General features: G+C 33.8%; 1 protein-coding gene across 1 annotated transcript in view; it reads right to left on the reverse strand.

The window, feature by feature from the left end:
- Positions 1-18,398, reverse strand: part of NEO1 (neogenin 1) — a 160,938-nt gene that overhangs the window by 106,378 nt on the left and 36,162 nt on the right. Inside the window, exons 6-7 of the mRNA XM_011376899.2 lie at positions 6,918-7,072; positions 5,371-5,491 (exon numbers count right to left, since the gene is read on the reverse strand). Of these exons, the coding sequence (XP_011375201.1) occupies positions 5,371-5,491; positions 6,918-7,072 (276 nt within the window). The remainder of the gene's footprint in view (positions 1-5,370; positions 5,492-6,917; positions 7,073-18,398) is intronic.

Here is an 18,398-nt window from a genome sequence, read left to right on the forward strand (position 1 = left end):
TTGCTGTTTTTATCATACATTTTAATGTTCCATATTATAAACGATTTTTCCTTTAGACTAGAGGTCAGTGAACTAGTACTTGCCATCTGTTTTTGTAAATAAAGTTTCACTGAAACAGCCAAGGTTGTTTGACTTATATGGCTAATTTGATGATACATACAAGGACAGAACTGAGTACTTGTGACAGAGACTATCAGGCCCACAAAGCCCAAAATAGTTAGTCTAGCCCTTTACAGAAAGCTTATGGGACCCTGTTCAGAAGTCAATTTATCTCTTAAAACGATTAAAATAAGAAAAAAATAATTTTATATTTACTTTTTTGTTTTTAAACCACTTTGACCTGCTTTGTTTCTTTATGATCCACCAAGTATCACACTACTTCTGCCTGAAGAACTTCCTTTAACATTTCTTGTAACAAAGGTCTGCTGACAACGAATTTTCTCAGCTTTTGTTCTGAAAGGTCTTTAATTCACTTTCATTTTTGAAAGATATTTTTGGGTTGACTTTTTTCTTCCTTTTAGGACTTTAAAGGTATTGCTCCATTGCCTTCTGGCTTGTACTATGTTTGGCAAAAAGTCTGCTATAATTTTTTTACCTTTATTCCTCTGTAAGTATCTTTTTAAAAATTCCTGGATGTCTTCAAGATTTTCTCATTATTTTTGGTTTTCAGTAGTTTAACCATGATATGTATAGGTGTTTTTTACTACTACTATTACCACCACCACCACTACTACTATTGTTGTTTTTAGCCTACTTAGGGCTATCTGAGCTGTTTCTTGCATGTGTGGTATAATCTCATTCATTTATTGAAAATTTTTGGCTATTCTCCATTCAAATACTTGTTTTATTCCATTCTTGTTTTCTTTTCCTTGTGAAACTCCAATTTAATTACATCGTCTGATATGGTCCCATCTTAGATGCTCTGGTTCATCCTCATCTCTTTCAGTTTAAATAATTTATATTGAACTATCTTCAAGTTGATTGACTGTTTCCTCAGCTCTGTTCAGTATACTGATCAGCCTGAAAAAATGCTTCATCTGTGATATTATGATTTTTATTTTTTATTTTCCTTCCTCTGGTTGTGGAACCCTTTCATCTTCTGGACAAATGCAAGTATTTTCAATCTTTCTGATGAGATTTCTCATTTATCTGTTCAAGTTATCTACCCTTTCCACTAAATCCTTTAACATAGTACTAATAAGAGTTAAAGTCTCCATGTGATAGTTCCGATATCTGTGTCTTCTGGAGTGGTTCTATTAATTACTTTATTTCTCAACAACGGGGTGGTTTTCCTTTGCTTTTTCAGTTTATGTGCAATAGTTTTTGACTGAATGCTAAGCAGAACAGTGTACAGAACAGCAGAGTCTGAGATATTTATTATTCACACATGGAAACTGGCATATCTATTCTTCTGTCAAGTACATGCAATTTAGTCAATTTAGACATGAATTGAACTCGGTATCAATTTTATTGTTACAGTTACCTACAGCACACCACAGGTTTCAAATTCTTCTACTGGTAGACTACCACTGTCTTGTGCTTAAAGTGAGAGATGAGGAGCTAGAGATTTTTTCTGAATTGTTTTCCTTTCAGTTTTCAACCAGTCCTGCATATCTCTTCCACAGAGGGATCACTTTCCATGTTCCTGACCTTCCCCCAGCAGTAGAAAGCTTTTGTCTGTCACGTAGTGGTAGCTCACGGCTGAGGCAGTTGGGATTTTCAGTTGTCCTGGTCCAGCATCAGTATTACGTAAGCCCTGTGGCTCTCCTTCCTATGGTAGTCAAAATCTGCTTTGTATTGGTATTGGTCTTGAGTGATACTTTTCAACTCTTCCTCCAGTTGTAAAAGATCTCTCTCTAGGTATTGGTGTAGGACTCTGGGGCCCAAAACAGTTTTCTGCACCCCTTTACTTCTACCCAGCAGCAATGGATCTTTGCCTGTGTCCTGGGGACCAGACGGTTTCTCCCCCAGAAGCGGAGGTTTTGTTTTTAATCTCCTTCGAGAAATGTATGAAATAAGGTTTTATGCCCATCCCCCATTGGTTTGAGGCATAAAGGATTCTGAGTAAATGGGAGAGGCTTTTCACCTATCTCCCAGCAGCCAAGATCACCTCCTTCACCCCTATGCAACTGAGATGACTTTTCTTGAGTCTCTGCCTTGCTCCAATTTGAATAATGAATATTCAATGGAGTGCCAGGGAAATGTTTTGCAAGCAAGCGTTGAGCCCCCAGATATTCTAAACTAGTCCATACTTAGTCTTTAATAACAATCAGTAAAAATTTTAGCTGATTTCTTCTCATCCTCTTTTATAGCAGCCATCTCTTTCTCTTTTGTGCTGTCAATTCATGGCCCATTCTTTGGGGGAGTGGGGTTGCCTGAGTCTTTGGAATTTAGGTTACTTGGTTGCTCTTTGCATACTCAAGTCTCTGATGGAGTCAGAGAAATTTTGATTTTGTAATCATCCACCTTCTTATTGTATGTAACGGTGAGAGGTTCTGTGCACACCCTTTACATCCTGAGTAGAAGTCCTCTTCCACTTCGATTCGCCTCCTTTTTCTATTTTTGTAAAGGCATCACCATTCTTACAGTCAGCCAGATAAAATCTTGGAAGTATCTCCGACTTCTCTATAACAATGTTCAATATCTAATCAGTTGATAAATTCTGGATTAGATAAGTCACTAACATCTCTTTATTAGGATCTTTCTATTTCTCCAGTATAAATGCTTATCTCACAATGGTCTCTTATAACAATACTCCTTCAATCAGCCTCTTACACTCTGCCTTCTTCTAATTAAACCTGACTTTATCATCTGGCTGCCTTACTACAGCATTGCTTTGACTGTTTATAATCAAGGCCATGATCAATGTGATCCTATTCTGCTTTTATAGGCCACGTTCCCAGAAGAACAGGTACGCTATTTCCATCTGACCCAGGTCTTACTTTTAACATCTGGAAACCTATCACTTGAGGTCTATTACAAAGAAGACATTTTCAATTAAAAAAAAAAAAAACAAAACCACTCCCTGATCACACAGAATTCCTCTCTTCTGAACTGTACGCTGCTTTATTGTACTATAAGAATAACATTTTATGGATTGGTAGCATACACATCTCTTACATCCTTTACAATATTGTAAATTCCAAAAAGGCAGAGATCAGAACTTATAAATTGCTATGTTTTCTTTTAGCTTTCCCACATATTTATCTTGCAAATTAAAAGATCAAAATTAATAACATGATGCTTAGTTTCCTTCCTATAATCCATGCATCCTTAACGCACCCCTGACGAGGTCACTAAAAATTTTGCCAGCCCACAGAACACTGTCTGCTTTTGAAACACTGTCTCAAGAAGGGAAAAACACCCATGCTACAACTATAGTTATTATGCCATCCAAGCATTTTCAGAGGATACAACAGAATTAATTTAGAGACCTCCTAGCATAGCCAACCACTTATACCAGTTAGAGTTAAATCTACAATGGTAATCCCAAACACAAATATACTGAAATCTCTTTATTTACCTCCATGTAAATAACCCCAAGAGAGCCACGAAGTTTACTAAGGAAAATCACTGCCACTAATAAAAAGAAAAAAGCCAGTCTACCTCACTAATTCTGTTCGTGCCTCATTTGGTAATCATATTCAGGCATTTTGCCAAGATGAGAAAGTGAAAAGCTTCTACTAAATCATTTCCGATGAATAGGAAAAGGTATAATCACAGACAAACAGGAAGAATAAAAGCAGTTCTAATATGTTATGCCTTTTTATAAGAGTACTTTCAAATACATTTTTAAGAAATAGCATATAAAAATCCTATAGTGAAAAGGCAGAGTAGGTGCCCTCTTTGCCAATTTGCTTCCTTGGCCAGGCTACGTGACTGGGATCACACTGGAACCTGAACTTATTTGATTCAAACACCAGATCAGATGTCTAAAGCGGCATCTTTTTCATGCATTTTTTTTTAAATGCATAAAATGAAAATAATGTTTTCATTGCTAAATTATACACCTAATAGGTATCTTTATCAATTTAACACAACTGCTATCCAACAATTCAACTTGTAGTAGTTTAAATGAGAAAATCATATAAAGAAGTTCAGCATAGCACGGTTCATAATAGTAAAAAGTAGGAAATAATTTCAATGTTAACCAATAAGGAATCACGTATATAAAACAAACTGCATATATACTATTCAGCAATGAAATATGTTGATGCAGATATATATTTATTGACATAGGAATATGTCTACAGCATGTTGTTGCAAGAAAATAGGTAATAAAACCACATACACATCTGTGACTGCTCATCTGTAGTACTTCTAAGTGGCAAGATATGGAGCATGTGCCAGTTATCAGTTTATTGCCTTTCAGCTCCAAATTTATACTTTATTGCCTGCTTTGCAAAAATGAAACCAGACCCTTTATATATTTTTCCTCTGCCTCATGTGTTAAACTTTATCAGTACAGGGTGCTGGGGAGCAGCTTTCCCCAACACTTTAACCCTTAGGTGGTTTTATAGCAGTATGCCTTTAGTGAGACATTTCTTTGTGAACAGCTTTTCCTGTTCAAGCACAGTAGACAGCAGAGTTTCAGCAAGTTTCAACAGCACAGCAACTTCCCTGACATCCAGTAAACCATGGCTGTCTCCAACACAGTCTGCATCTCAGCCTTAAAGGTTCCTCTTCCAGAACTTTCTCAGACCTAGGAGTTGTGGCTGCTCCTTCTATCTGCCATTCTTATATCTGTTAGAGCTCCCTTTACTTCTTGCTAGCCAACCCCTTGTTACTCCAATCCCCTGTAAGAGTTAATAATTTTTTACATTAAAGCATATTTAATTCTTTAGGTTTTGCTGAAATTACTGTGTAGTTTCCCCAGAACTGACCCTGACTGATACAGGGTGGGGTATTTTCCCCTCTTTTTACTTACTGATATTGTCTTAATCTATAATAAGCATGTTTTTGTGTGTGTGTGTGATAATCAAAAAAGGTAAGTTAATTTTATTTTGGAAAAACTGAAGAAAAAGCCAATGCAAAATAAACATTTTAAATAACTTTTTTCTATTTTAACAGAAATATATTTGTGATTAAAATGAATGAAATGTGAAGAACATTCATTTATGTAAGACTATAATTGTTCAGTTTTTTTCTTAATACCAGTTTCTAATGTTATCCAAAATTGTGTTTCTAGATCATTTTAAACAATAGAAATGATTTAGACTGCTATCATTTTCTCTTAGTTATGCTATATAGTGCCCCTTACAAACAGATTAGTAATCAAGGTGTATGCTGGGGTGACAGGTACTGAGATAAATACTAGCTTCTCATATACTCAGTCAGCCTCTTTCATCTTACTATTTCGGCTCCTCTTACCATGTTCAAGGATTATCAGTTGTGCTCCAGCTTGTGCATTTCCAACATCATTCTCAGCAATGCACTGATAGAACCCTTCATCTGATTTCACCAGACCCAAAACTTGAAGATTATGCTCCTTCTGAGGAATAAAAACATAATTAAATGTTATGATTCAACTAAATGAACATTATTTCAAAATCTAAAGGATATACTCTTTTTGGGGAGGAAACTCAAGATAAATTGTTTGATTCATTTACTGAAAATTATCAACCTATATACCTGTTAACTCAATTTTATTGACAAGGTACTGACTTACCTGACTAGTACAGAAAACACCATCATTAGCAATGAACTTAATACTCATGCAAAGTCATACCCACAGTATTTGCAAACTTACACCTTTGCTTGGAAAACTATCTGGCATGCAATACCATGTTACCATAGTGAAAGTCTGAATTTATGACTTTTTCTTATGATTACCTCTGGTATCAACAGTTCTAACAGATTAGACTACAATAAGTTAAATATTAGTAGCACATATATGAGCTTTCCTTAAACTATAGAGTACTATGTGAAATTCAGCTATTGTTATTGATATAGTATAATATGGTTTTAAGATTTTTAAAAACAGTATAAAAAAGACTAAAAATAAAAGACTAAAAATGCTAATTTAACCATAACACGTTTTTTAAGATTAAATACCTGTGAATTATTTTTTGTAACTTATGAGATCATGCATTTCAAAAATAGAAAGTATATTCCTACTAAGAATGAATTATTTATGAGAAATTTGAATTGAGACAATAAGTCTTTAACAACTATAGTTACTTCTGGTTAGTTCTATGAATGTCATGTATCTTAAGGTATGTCATTAATTCTTGTTATTAAAACCTAGATAATTCTATTACTAGGATGTTAGATAATGATAATAATCGTAGATAGTATTTATTAAGCATTTACTATATATAAAGTAAAAAGCAATAATAGCTAAATATTCTTAAATATAGTTTAACGCTAAATATTAAGCATTTACTATATATAAAGTAAAAAGCAATAATAGCTAAATATTCTTAAATATAGTTTAACACTATTTACATTTACTTTTTAAAAGAATCTTCATATCTATTGTCACAATAATTGTTCAACACTGGGTCATATTTATTTTGAAGGGCCTGACATCAATATATGAAGGAGAGATGTCTGCTCCTTGAATAAAGAGCTAAGAAGACAACTGGTGCATTTGTGTGTACACACACACACGATAATCATTACCCAGAATATGGTGGCAGCTGTGTTTAAGAGTGCTAATATGTTTAAGTGGGATTCCTAGACTCAGTCCTAACACTAGGTTAGGAAATTTGAACTTTAGACTTAGTTCGATCACTGATTTGCTATGTGATCTCATATAAACTACAAAAATATTTCTCATCAGTCAATGAAAAGATTACATTCTATGGGAATTTTTCTATCTTTGCTTGCAGTACATAAACTGGTGTATATAACAGATCTCCTGGTTGATTACATTTAAAGGTTTCAGAGATAAATGTCCTTTAAACAATACTTACTACAATCTTAAAGTAATCACTTGGGATAACCATATCCCCATTCTTGACCCACTTCACAGTTGGAGTTGGTTTCCCAGTCACTTCACATTCAAATACAATATCCATAGATTCATGAGCATATATACTAGTAGGCTGCTTCAGAAATTCAGGATGGGCTTTAAGATAGAAAGAAAATTAAGATATTAATAAAAATAAAAATAGGTAGCTATCATATTTCAAGCAATTTTTAAATCACAGAATTCACAGAAATTTTTACTTTTTATTTGAGGCTTTCATGTATTTTTACAAAAGCATGTAACAAATATATATTTAAAATATGTTAAGAACACAATATATTTAAAAACTGATGTCCTAGTATAACTAAAAAGAATAATTATAATTTCTCAGTTTCCTAGCTGAAAAAGATTTATTGACTACATTGAAGAAATTGATAAAACAAATGTTCTAAGCTGTTTAAAGATGAATAAAAGACTACTTCCCTAAGATTTATACCATTTGGAACAGCCAAAATTAAAACTCAAAAAGAGTTGAGAACACTGACATTATCTTCCTTTTCAGTCAACTTGATGAGTAACCCCCAAAAAAGTAATACAAATATGACAATTACAGGACTTAAGATAGTTCACACACACAACATACTCCCATTAGTAATATCCCTCATTACGTGAAATGGTTTTTAAGGGTGGGAGGAAGAGTGATGGGATCTTAGAGGAAAAGTTAAGTGTATCTGAAAGAGCCTGAATATTCCAGTAATTCTCTTTGGCCTTGCCCAAAGTTGTAAATCACTGACTTATGAATAATAGATTAAGATTTTGAACTAGAAGGGTAAAAGTAGATCTAGTCCAACTTCCCACCTAATACTGTAATTTCCAATACAACACCCTTGACACCTTGGGGGTGTTGCTGATCCCTGCTTAGAAGTTTCAAAAGACAATGAACTCCCTACATCACAAAGCATCAAGCTCCACCGTTGGCTAGTTTCTATTTAAAAACAACAGTGATGACAAAAATAGAAAGTTTGTTTTGTTTTTACAGTTGAGCAAAAAAAAAAAGTGCTCAATCTGCTGAAATTTTGAATGGGATTGTAAATTTGCGACAAATTGACATCTTAACAGTATTGAGTCTTCCTTTTCATAAACATTCTCTCCATTTACTTAGATCTTTGGTTTCTCTCATCAATGTTTTACAGATTTCAATATACAAATCTTAATCATACTTTGTTAGGTGTATGCCTATCTATTTCAATTTTTTTGATGCTGCTGTTAGGTACTTTACATTTTTTTTAGTTTCCAATTGATCACTGCTATTGTGTAGAGGTGAAAGTGATTTATGCATATTGATCTTTTATCCTGTAGTCATGCTAAACTCATTAGTTCTAGTAACTTTCTAGAGACAATTTGGGGATTATCTACATATATACAACATATATTTACAGTAGTCTGTAAATAGAAGCATTTTATTTCTTCCTTTTCAATCTGTTTTCCTCTTTTTTCATTTTCTTGCCTAGTGTGCTAGCTAGAGTGGGACAGGTCCTCAGAAAAAGTCCAGAGAGCTTTATAATGTGGGTAAATGGAGAATAAGAATATAGAGAGCAGGTAGAACCCCAGGTAAGCAGTGGGAGCCAAGGAGGGAAAGAATGTCTGATCTTAAGAATCGAGATACACTCATAGTGGAAGATCAAGAAAACATCAGTCTGTACAACTAGATGAAACCAGGGATATCTATTAATAGTGACTTTGACTACCCTTTCAAACACTGATTAGCCATTTGTATTTATTCTTAGCTATACACATATTCTACCATTTTTACAATTAGAGTACTTATAATTTTCTCATCTGTATGTAAGAGCTTTTCACGTAATGCCAGTTATCAATTTATGGCTTTTCAGCTCCAAATCCAATCTTCTTTGTAATGGATACAGACCTTTGCCAGCTGGTGCAACATTAGACTTTGTTAGTAGAGGGTGCTGGAGGGACACTGTAATGCACGGCAGAGGACAGTGCTTATCTTTCAGGTTGGGGTGTTTTCTTCTTGCCCCTATGATGTGGCAGCTAGAAGGTATGTGGGAGACCCATTGGTGATCACCCTTCTGCAAGTTTGTTTCTAGTAAGTTTCTCCAGTTTACTTCAGCTGGTGGCTTTCTCTGCACCAGCTCTGACCCATAGCATGTCACTGAACAGCATCTAGCATACCAGCTCTTGACTTGTGGCACCCCACTGGGCAACTTCCTGCTCATCATCAGTCAGGCCAAAGGCACCCCAGCAGGTGGCTTTCCACACACTAGCTCAGGCCTGTGGCACCCAGCAGGCAATCTCCTGTGGACCAGCTTGGCCCATGGCTGTGTCTTTTGGCAGCAACTCTAATCTCTCCAAGGTCTGAATTGCAACCTGGGTTATGAGCACCCTCTTTCAAGTTTGTTCCTTTTTGGATTCTCTCCCTCAGCTCTATAGTAGTAGTTGATCCTTATATTTACTATTTCTGTATTCTTTAGAGTCTTATTTTATCCTTTTTAGTAGTTAAAACACCTTTTATAGTAAATAATTCGTTATATTAAATTTTCCTTGTTCAAATTCCTGGTGCAATTTATAGCTCCTAACTGGACCCTGACTAATACAGTAAGATATTAATCCTTTCTCATACATGCTGCCAATATTTCTTCTCAGTTTTTTCTTTTGTCTTTTCAAGTTTTAAATTTGTATGTGGTAAAATTTATTACTCTTTTCCTTTTTGGCATCTGTATTTTATTATTCTAAACTCCAAAGATTTTCCCTGTTCTGCTACTATAAAAATATTCACTTATACTTTCTTCTAGTATGTCTATGAAATAATCCAAACTTCGCTAAGTATCTGGCTTTATATTTTTCTAAAAGGGAACTCCCAGTAGCCTCCAAAGATCTTATTGGGTTTGAAATAGTTTTAATATTAAAATCCTATATACTTTTGGAGGGTTTATTTCTGTGTACTAAGTGGCTTCACTGATTTAGTCCCAGACCAGAACCACAAACTTACTGATTGCAACTATATAACATCTTTAAATATCTGGCAGAACAAGTACTCTCCTTTTATTCATTTTATTCAGACCAGAACCACAAACTTACTGATTGCAACTATATAACATCTTTAAATATCTGGCAGAACAAGTACTCTCCTTTTATTCATTTCCTCAAAATTTTCCTAGATGTTCATTAAGTTGTTGAAGGTTTTTTCCCAAATGAATTTAGACTTACCTTTGGTTAAGTTTCTCTGTTCTTTCTCAAAGAAAACACAAACAAGAGCAAACTAGAGTTTTCATTTGAAATGCAATAAATTTTTGGTGCAGGAAAAATGAACGTATTTGCAATCCTGAGTGGTCCTATTTAAGGTCAGATTATTTAAGTTTATTCATATACTATTCAATAATGATTTATTATAAAGATATTGTAATGACTGAAGTCAAGAGACCTATAGTTGAGTTCTAGTTCTACAATCAAATGTTTTGCTGACCACAGGTTTCAAATCCATGGGTTTCAGTTTGCTCCTATATTAAATGAGAAACTCAATTTGACTGTTTCTAAGTACTTAAGATCTCTGACCAACTATGATTTTGATTTTTATATCTTTAGTTTATAGCAAAAATAGTTTATATCTTTGATATATGATAATAGCTTAACATTCACGAATGGTTTCCATTTATTATCATTTAGCTCCCACAAAACCCTATTATTTAAATATCATCATATTATTTCCATTTTACAGACAAGGACACTTATACACAAAAAGGCTAAGTAGCCCATAGGGTCACATAGCTTAGTCACTGACAAATTTAGATTTTGAACCTAGATAGTCTGACTCAAAACTCTATAGTCTTTTAAAAAACTTTTTTTATTTTATAGAAAGGATAATAACTCATACATTATATACCTGTTGTATAGCTTCAACAATTATCAATTCATGGCCAATACTGTTTGATCTATACCCCAAGTCATCTTACACTCCTCCCCAGACTATTTTAAAAGCAAATCCCAGGTATTACATTATTTCATATACAAATAATTAACTACCTCTACAAGAACTCCTATTTCTAAACAAAACCATGATACCAGCATCAGGTTGGTATTTATAATAATTTCTTAATATCATCAATTACCCAATAAGTATTCACATTTTACTGAATGACCTATGTTTTAAAAAATGATTTACTTGAATTAGGTGAAAAAGAGGCAGTCACCGGTATTAATTTGTTTCTTATATTTCTTTTAATCTACAGGTTCCTCCTTTATCTCTTATCTTTGTAGTTTGTTGAAGAAGTCATTTGTTCTATAAAGTTTCCTGTGGTTTGTCTTTTGCTGACTGACATGCCACGCTGGTATTTAACATATCTGTCCTATAAATTGGCAGTTTAATGTAGAAGCTTGATTTTAGTCTTTTTTTTTTCAAGACAACTTCATAGGCAGTGTCATGTACTTCCATCAGGAGGGTTCATAGTGTGTGACTTTAACAGTCTATGATAATCATTAGCTATGCAAAATGGGTTGTCAAATAACAATATTCCTATTTTATTATTCCTTCTATAAAAAAAATCCCCTCATCAATTATTTGGTTATCCTTAAGTATAGTTCTTACAGAAAGGGCAGGATAACTGCTTGATTCTTTCCCTTTACTTACCAATATTCAAAACAATGATCTGGTTCTCTAATATTCTCCAAAGGTGACTGTAAAGTACCGTTGGATTAAAATATCATGGATTAAAATACATTTGGTTTGTTTCAATCCACGTTATTACTCTTTTGATTCTCAAATTACCTTGACCAATGGAAGCATGAGTCCACTGGAGTTCTTGAGTCCTTTTAACATGGCACTAGTGATTTTACTATCTTCTATTCACTGTATTTAGGCTCTATTTGTGGACAAAGCCAGCAATTATGTACTTTTTAAATATAAATTCATCATGATTTCATTCTAGTTATTTCTAATTTAACTGGGAACTACAGGTTTCAACTGAATCATTAATTTTACATCTGTAGCTTCTTTCTCTCATGCCCAAAATCAAAGTTCTCAATGATACCAACTTAATTACTACCAACTAGATACACTTTTGGAGTCATTTGTTTCATTTTCTTATCCTTTTCAGGAATTACTTTGTAAAATTTTAAACCTTCAAAAATAAGGTTATTCAAACAAGTCTTGCTTCTAACTCTGTTTTCCCCACCCTATTCTCTCCCTTTCCCTACAGACAGCCATTTAAAATTTCTCTAAGGTTTATCCTTTTTTTAAAACAATAATCAAACACACACAATTTGTCTTCACCCCTCTTCTTTAAATAACAACATACTAAACAATTTTTTCTACCTTCAAAGCCTGCAATCTTAACCACTATGGTACGATGTTTCTGAGTAACTGATATATATTCCTTGAGAGTGAAGCTTCCCCTAAGGCAGAGTATGTAATTCTGTTAAAGACATCAAAATCCTCTTTAAAAAAAATGTCCAATTAATGTAATTGTAATATGCATTTTTAGTAAACGGACTTTCAAAAACTATTAGAAAAAAAATCATAATAAACAATGGTCAATTCGTCATTTACTTTACTCTTTCATGAACTATAAAATAATGCTTTAAAATGTTCTTTGGATTTTAACTTCTCTGTAAATAGTATTTACAGCAGTTAAGCACAATGTAAGAGCAGATGTTTGTGGCTGAAAAGTTAAATTGATAACCAGAGAGCAAATGAGTCAATTACCATAAGAAAATAAATGTTGTAATGGAAGATTATGCATTTCGTTACCAGAGATAATTAAGCTTCAAATTCTCTTTGACAGCTCCTATCCTTTCTAATGCCATCATCATTACAAGAATAATTTTAATTGCTAAATGCACAAGTAGAATTAAATGCTAAAATATATTACACTCATAAAATTCTTTTACTGGAAACATCATTTAATTCCATCACTGTTATATAATGCTAGAAATTGCCACTCAATTCAAACAAAACAATATAAGGCCAACACGAATGTTTCAAAGTTACTTTATTAGTGCTATTTGGAAGATTCTAACAGTTTCATTTACATTAGTTTTGAATCACCGGAGTTTCTAGTGTTTGATTTTAAAGGTTTAAGCACTGAAATTCTTAAAAAGCTCTTAAAGTAAAGAAATAAAGCAATTTTGTCCATTTTATGTTAAACTGCACACTTAAAGCATCTTTTCAGTAATTTATAAAATTACATGTGAGTCCTTAAAAAAAAACAAAAACAAATAAAAATCAAGCATTTAACAGCCTGAGATCCCTTTAGGGATGTTGTTTGACAGTCAAATCACAAGTCTTCTCTAAATATTGGCCCAACTAACAAAGCAAAAATGCATTAGAACCTGCCAATATTTCTTGAGAAAGCTTCTCACTCCAAGAAGGTGAATGGGTTGTTCCTTTAATCTCCAGGAGAAACAGATGAAATCATAACTGTAAAGTAACATTACGACAAAGTTGCCACACACAATCTTGCAATTGTATTTCTATCCTTCCATCCCCACAATTCCAGCTCCAGTTTCACTGCATTTCCTTAACTCTATCTATCCCTCAACTTAGCTAACAGGTACTCATCCTTCAAATCTTAAGCAAAAAACATTTCCTTAAAGAAGCTTTTCCTGATCCATAGGCCCCACTTTGCCTCCCCAGTCCTAGGCCACCACTGCTCTATTTACATTGAAACCCCAGTGGCCTAAATCATGACAGGTCCTTAACACATATTTGTGAAAACAAATGGTTACTTGAATTCTAAAGATTCTATTAATCAGCACTGTAAGAGAATTCGATGCTCAGGATAAAAAATTTGTAAAGGATTCTCAAGTTTCTCGATAAGAGTTCATATACCTATTCTTTGCCATCTGTGAATTTTCTGTGAGTTTTCAATTTTGCTTTTAAATATTTATAACATAAAATCTTAAGCAGCATGTAATTTTAACATTGACATTTGTGTTTATGTTTACAACTTGGCTCTGTGATTGCAGAATTAAACCCTAACGTAATATTTCTAAAACTTGGGTCTTAGGATCCTTAAAGTTCTTAAATTTGAGAAACTGTGCTCTACATGTGATTTTGATTTGAAGAATTCACAAAAATCTTTACTAAATATAGGCTCACCTTCCTTAACAAGACTGAACATGCTTAATCTTTGCATGATTTCCCAATATTATCACAATGAGCATTAGTTGTATACCACATTTAGACAGAGAAAGTATGAAGGTTGTTTACTTCCACTTGGCACTGTAAGTGCTTTAGAAATGATCCCTAAGTAGCTTAACTCAACTTGTAAGCTCTCTACTTTTAGCCTTGTAGCAGCGCACAAAGGACTTAGGACAATATTTCTTCAAGTGAGAGCCATATACTGTGCAGAGACACGCAAAGATACTTAGAAAGATGTTGAATGTTGGGCCTCACACCACATGCTTGAGAATTCTAAAAGATGAGAATTCTAAAATATGAATTTTAACAAGCTCTCCCAGATTATTCTCAGTCATGCTAAAGTGTGAGAACGCGCTGCATTAGGGGTCACTAAAATATATAACTGTATACGTCATAACCATTTTATATACACAGAGAGATCCCCAACTTCTTGTGCCTTCTAGAATTAATATAGAATTAATTCATTTGCTCAATCATTAAACATATTTAATGAAAAACTACTAAGTTACAAAGATGTTTTACTGGATGCTATGTATGAGGCAGACAGTAAAAATATGTTTACTAAACTGTAAAGTTAGAAAGGTATGACGTTTTAAAAGAAGCTAAAGTGTTACATAAATGGAAATTTGAAAAGGAGAGATGTAACCATTGATGCATAGAGGGATATACAGAAAACTGATCCAGTGGTTATCTCACATAAGGATAACTGGGAAACTGGCAAAATAAAGAGAGATAAACAGTTGTTACCATATACATCTTCCCTTAATTTTTAAAATTGTGATAAAATAAATCTAACATAAAATTTACTATCTTAACCATTTTTAAGTGTACAGTTCAGTGGCATCAAATGCATTCACATTGCTGGACAACCATTACCACAATCCATCTCCAGAATTCTTTTCATCTTATAAAACTGAAAATCTATACCCATTAAACCAGGGATCCCCAACCCCTGGGCCACAGCCTGTTAGGAAACAGGCCGCATACCAGGAGGGGAGGAGCTTCATTTGTATTTGTAGCCGCTCCCCAGAGCTAGCGTCACTGCCTCAGATCATCAGGCATTATATTCTAATAGGAGCACAGGTCCCTGGTGCCAAAAAGGTTGGGGAATGCTGCATTAAACAATAAAACCCTATTTCCCATCTCCCTCCAACCCCTGGCAACCACCCTTCTACTTTCTGTCTCTGTGATTTTGAACGTAAATTTTGCTGAGTATCAGCTGAGTCAGGTATCCTAACATGTACTTTATTTCTTAAATCTCTTTAAAGTCTCAAAATGTAAAGTATATTTATGTGTGAAGTATAATTCTGTTATACAACTGTTGGAAATCAACCATTATGTTCCCACTAAAAAGGGCTAACAATAACAACTCCGGCCAATGTAGCAACTTGCTTCCATGTTCTTTTCTCACTTTAACACACTAGAGTGGTAACTGGTCTAGATTCTGTGGTTCTCTTTGACCTGGACCTCAAGGCCAATGCTTCACAAATAATTTACCTCACAAGCAGAGAAAGCAAAAATGCACCAGTTTGGGGGAAATGGTGTTTTACAACTGCTGCTACGGTGATTCGGTTTTGTAAAAAATACTTGTAATCAAATAAGACTGATTCTGGGCCAATTTATTTACAGATATGAAACAGTTTACAGAGGCAAACATTATTTGGAATTGATTTATAAATTATTCATATTTCACAGAACTTTGACTTCATTCCTCTGCTTCAAGAGCAATTCAAACAGCTATACTGAGAAAACTTTCAAATCCAATAATAAAAGTAACTGCTAAAATTTAAATATTTCTAAAGACATATAAAGCAAAGGTTTAAAATTACATGAATATTTTAATTTTCCTATAGCTCATTTCTTTCAGGCATCAATAAATAGACAATGCCCTAAACATGACACTTTAAGAATTCTCTTTTATATGACTGACAAACACATGTATCATCTACATAGGAAATCTACATTGTTCAGAAAATCTAGAAAATACCTCACAAAGGAAGATGCAGGAATAACCAATGCAGATGGTAAAGCATTCAACATACTGATCATCAGGAAAATGCAAAATAAATCAATATTGCAATACCACTACGTACTCGCCAAAATGACTAAAATTAAACAGACTGATAACACAAAATACTGGCCAAGATGCGGGGCAATGAGAACTCACATACACTGTAGGTAGGAATGTAAACTGGATAACCACTCTGGGAGAAGGTCTGGCATACTGCTCAGGAATAGTACTCAGCAAAATAAAGGGAACAGACTACTAATGTGTACAACAACATGGATGAATTTAAAATATATTATGCTTTGTGAAAGAAGCCTTATATAAACATGTGTACACGACATGATTACATTTAAATGAAGCTTGAGAACAGGCGAAACTATTATAAAGTGGAAAAGAAAACAAGAGTAGATGCCTCTGGGGCAGTAAGGAGACAGTTTGCTGGGAAGGGATATGGAAGGGGGGATTTCTGCAGTGATGGTAATACTCTACATCTTGGTAGGGGCATTAGTTGTACATGAATATATACTTACTGGAACGCATTAATAGCACACTCAAGATCTGTGAATTTCATTGTATATAAATCTTACCTTAAAGGGAAAAAAAAAGAATCATGAACAAAATATTATGCTCTAGCTGAAGCATTTGGGGATCTCTGAAATGTATTAAAAAATTATGATGGATGAGGTGACGGATATATGAGACAGTAATAACAGTAAAATGTCAATTATGGACTATAAGTGGTGTTTGTTGTAAAATTCTTTCAATGTTTTATGATGAAAATTCCCAACCCCTCAAAAATATTTTTAAAAATTGAAAAAGATTTTTCCTTAGGAAAAAAATTATTCTCTACCACCCATCATTCTTACTACTAGGAAATTACTATGATTAAGAGTTTAAAAATTTAAAAGAGTACAACTATTCTGAGAAATAGTTGAGAAAAAATATTACTCAGCCATAAAAAAATGAAATATTGCCATTTGAGACAACATGGATAGACCTAGAGAGTACTATGCTAAGTGAAATAAGTCAGACAGAGAAAGACAAATACCACATGATTTCACTTATATGTAGAATCCAAAAGACAAAACAAACTAACAAACAATGGAAATAAGTTCACAGACACAGAGAATAAACTGACAGTTGCTGGGGGTGGGGTAGGGAGAGAATAGACAGAAAAGGGGAAGGGGATTAAGAAGTACAAATTTCCAGTTATAAAATAGTCATGAGGATGTAATGTACAACATAGGGAATACAGTCAATAATACTGTAATAATTTTGTACACTGACAGATAGTTACTATACCAATTGTGGTGATCACTTTGTAAGGTATATAAATGTTGAATCACTAAGTTGAACACTTGAAACTAATATAATATTGTATATTATTGTGTCAATTATAATTTTAAAATATAGACAAAGAAAATATGAGGAAGATAACTAAAATTAAAGAAGAGAATGAGAAGTTTAAGAGATTACATGAAACTAACTGACAATATGACTAAAATTACTAAAATTCTTCCTGATATAGATCTCTTCAACAAATCTGATAAATTTGATAGCATCCCTTGAAGGAAAAGAAACAAAGTTCAATAAAAGATAGTATATTCTATATGGAACACACACATTCCCTCAAAAAGACTAAGTATATAAGAGATTCAAGAAAGGATAGCTAAAATTAATAAAGAGATCTAGAATGGGCTAAACTTGAGATTTCAAGGTCAAGGCACGTAACCAAAGAAGTAATTTCAAGGATGACAGCCAAACCTTCACACTTATTTCTGGGCTGGAAGAGGCATGACTGACTTAATATTGCAATTCTTATGTTCATTAAATAAAGACTAAAAAATTTTTACTAACTTTGTATCTAATCTGCTATACTAGACAAGCAGGAGTCCAGTACACACAGACTTAGGTGGGAGCCTAAGAAGCTAGACTGGGCACAAAAGTGTAGTGGCACCGGCCTGGCTCATGGGCCACAAAACATGAGTAAAGGGGCGTCTAATGGCATGGAACAAAACCAAACTAGAAAGTCATCTGAGATGTCAGTCTAAATTATCCAAAGAGGAAGCAAAATCTGAGTAAAAAGGCAAAAAAGAAACCAAAGAAAGTAGAATCAAGTGAAGAGAGCTTAGATAGAAAGGAAAGACTCTTTGAACCCCAGGGACATGAGCTGAGGCTGATTTGCTAAATGCCTACAATGTACCAAGTACCATATTAGGCATCTTTCTTACACTAGCACCACAAAGAAGTCATTCTTATCTTTATTTTACAAATTTAAAAAATGAAGCTCAAATAAAGTGATAAATGCAGATCACATG

The sequence above is a fragment of the Pteropus vampyrus genome, unplaced genomic scaffold (assembly GCF_000151845.1).
Source record: "Pteropus vampyrus isolate Shadow unplaced genomic scaffold, Pvam_2.0 Scaffold10, whole genome shotgun sequence".
Lineage (NCBI taxonomy): Eukaryota > Metazoa > Chordata > Mammalia > Chiroptera > Pteropodidae > Pteropus > Pteropus vampyrus.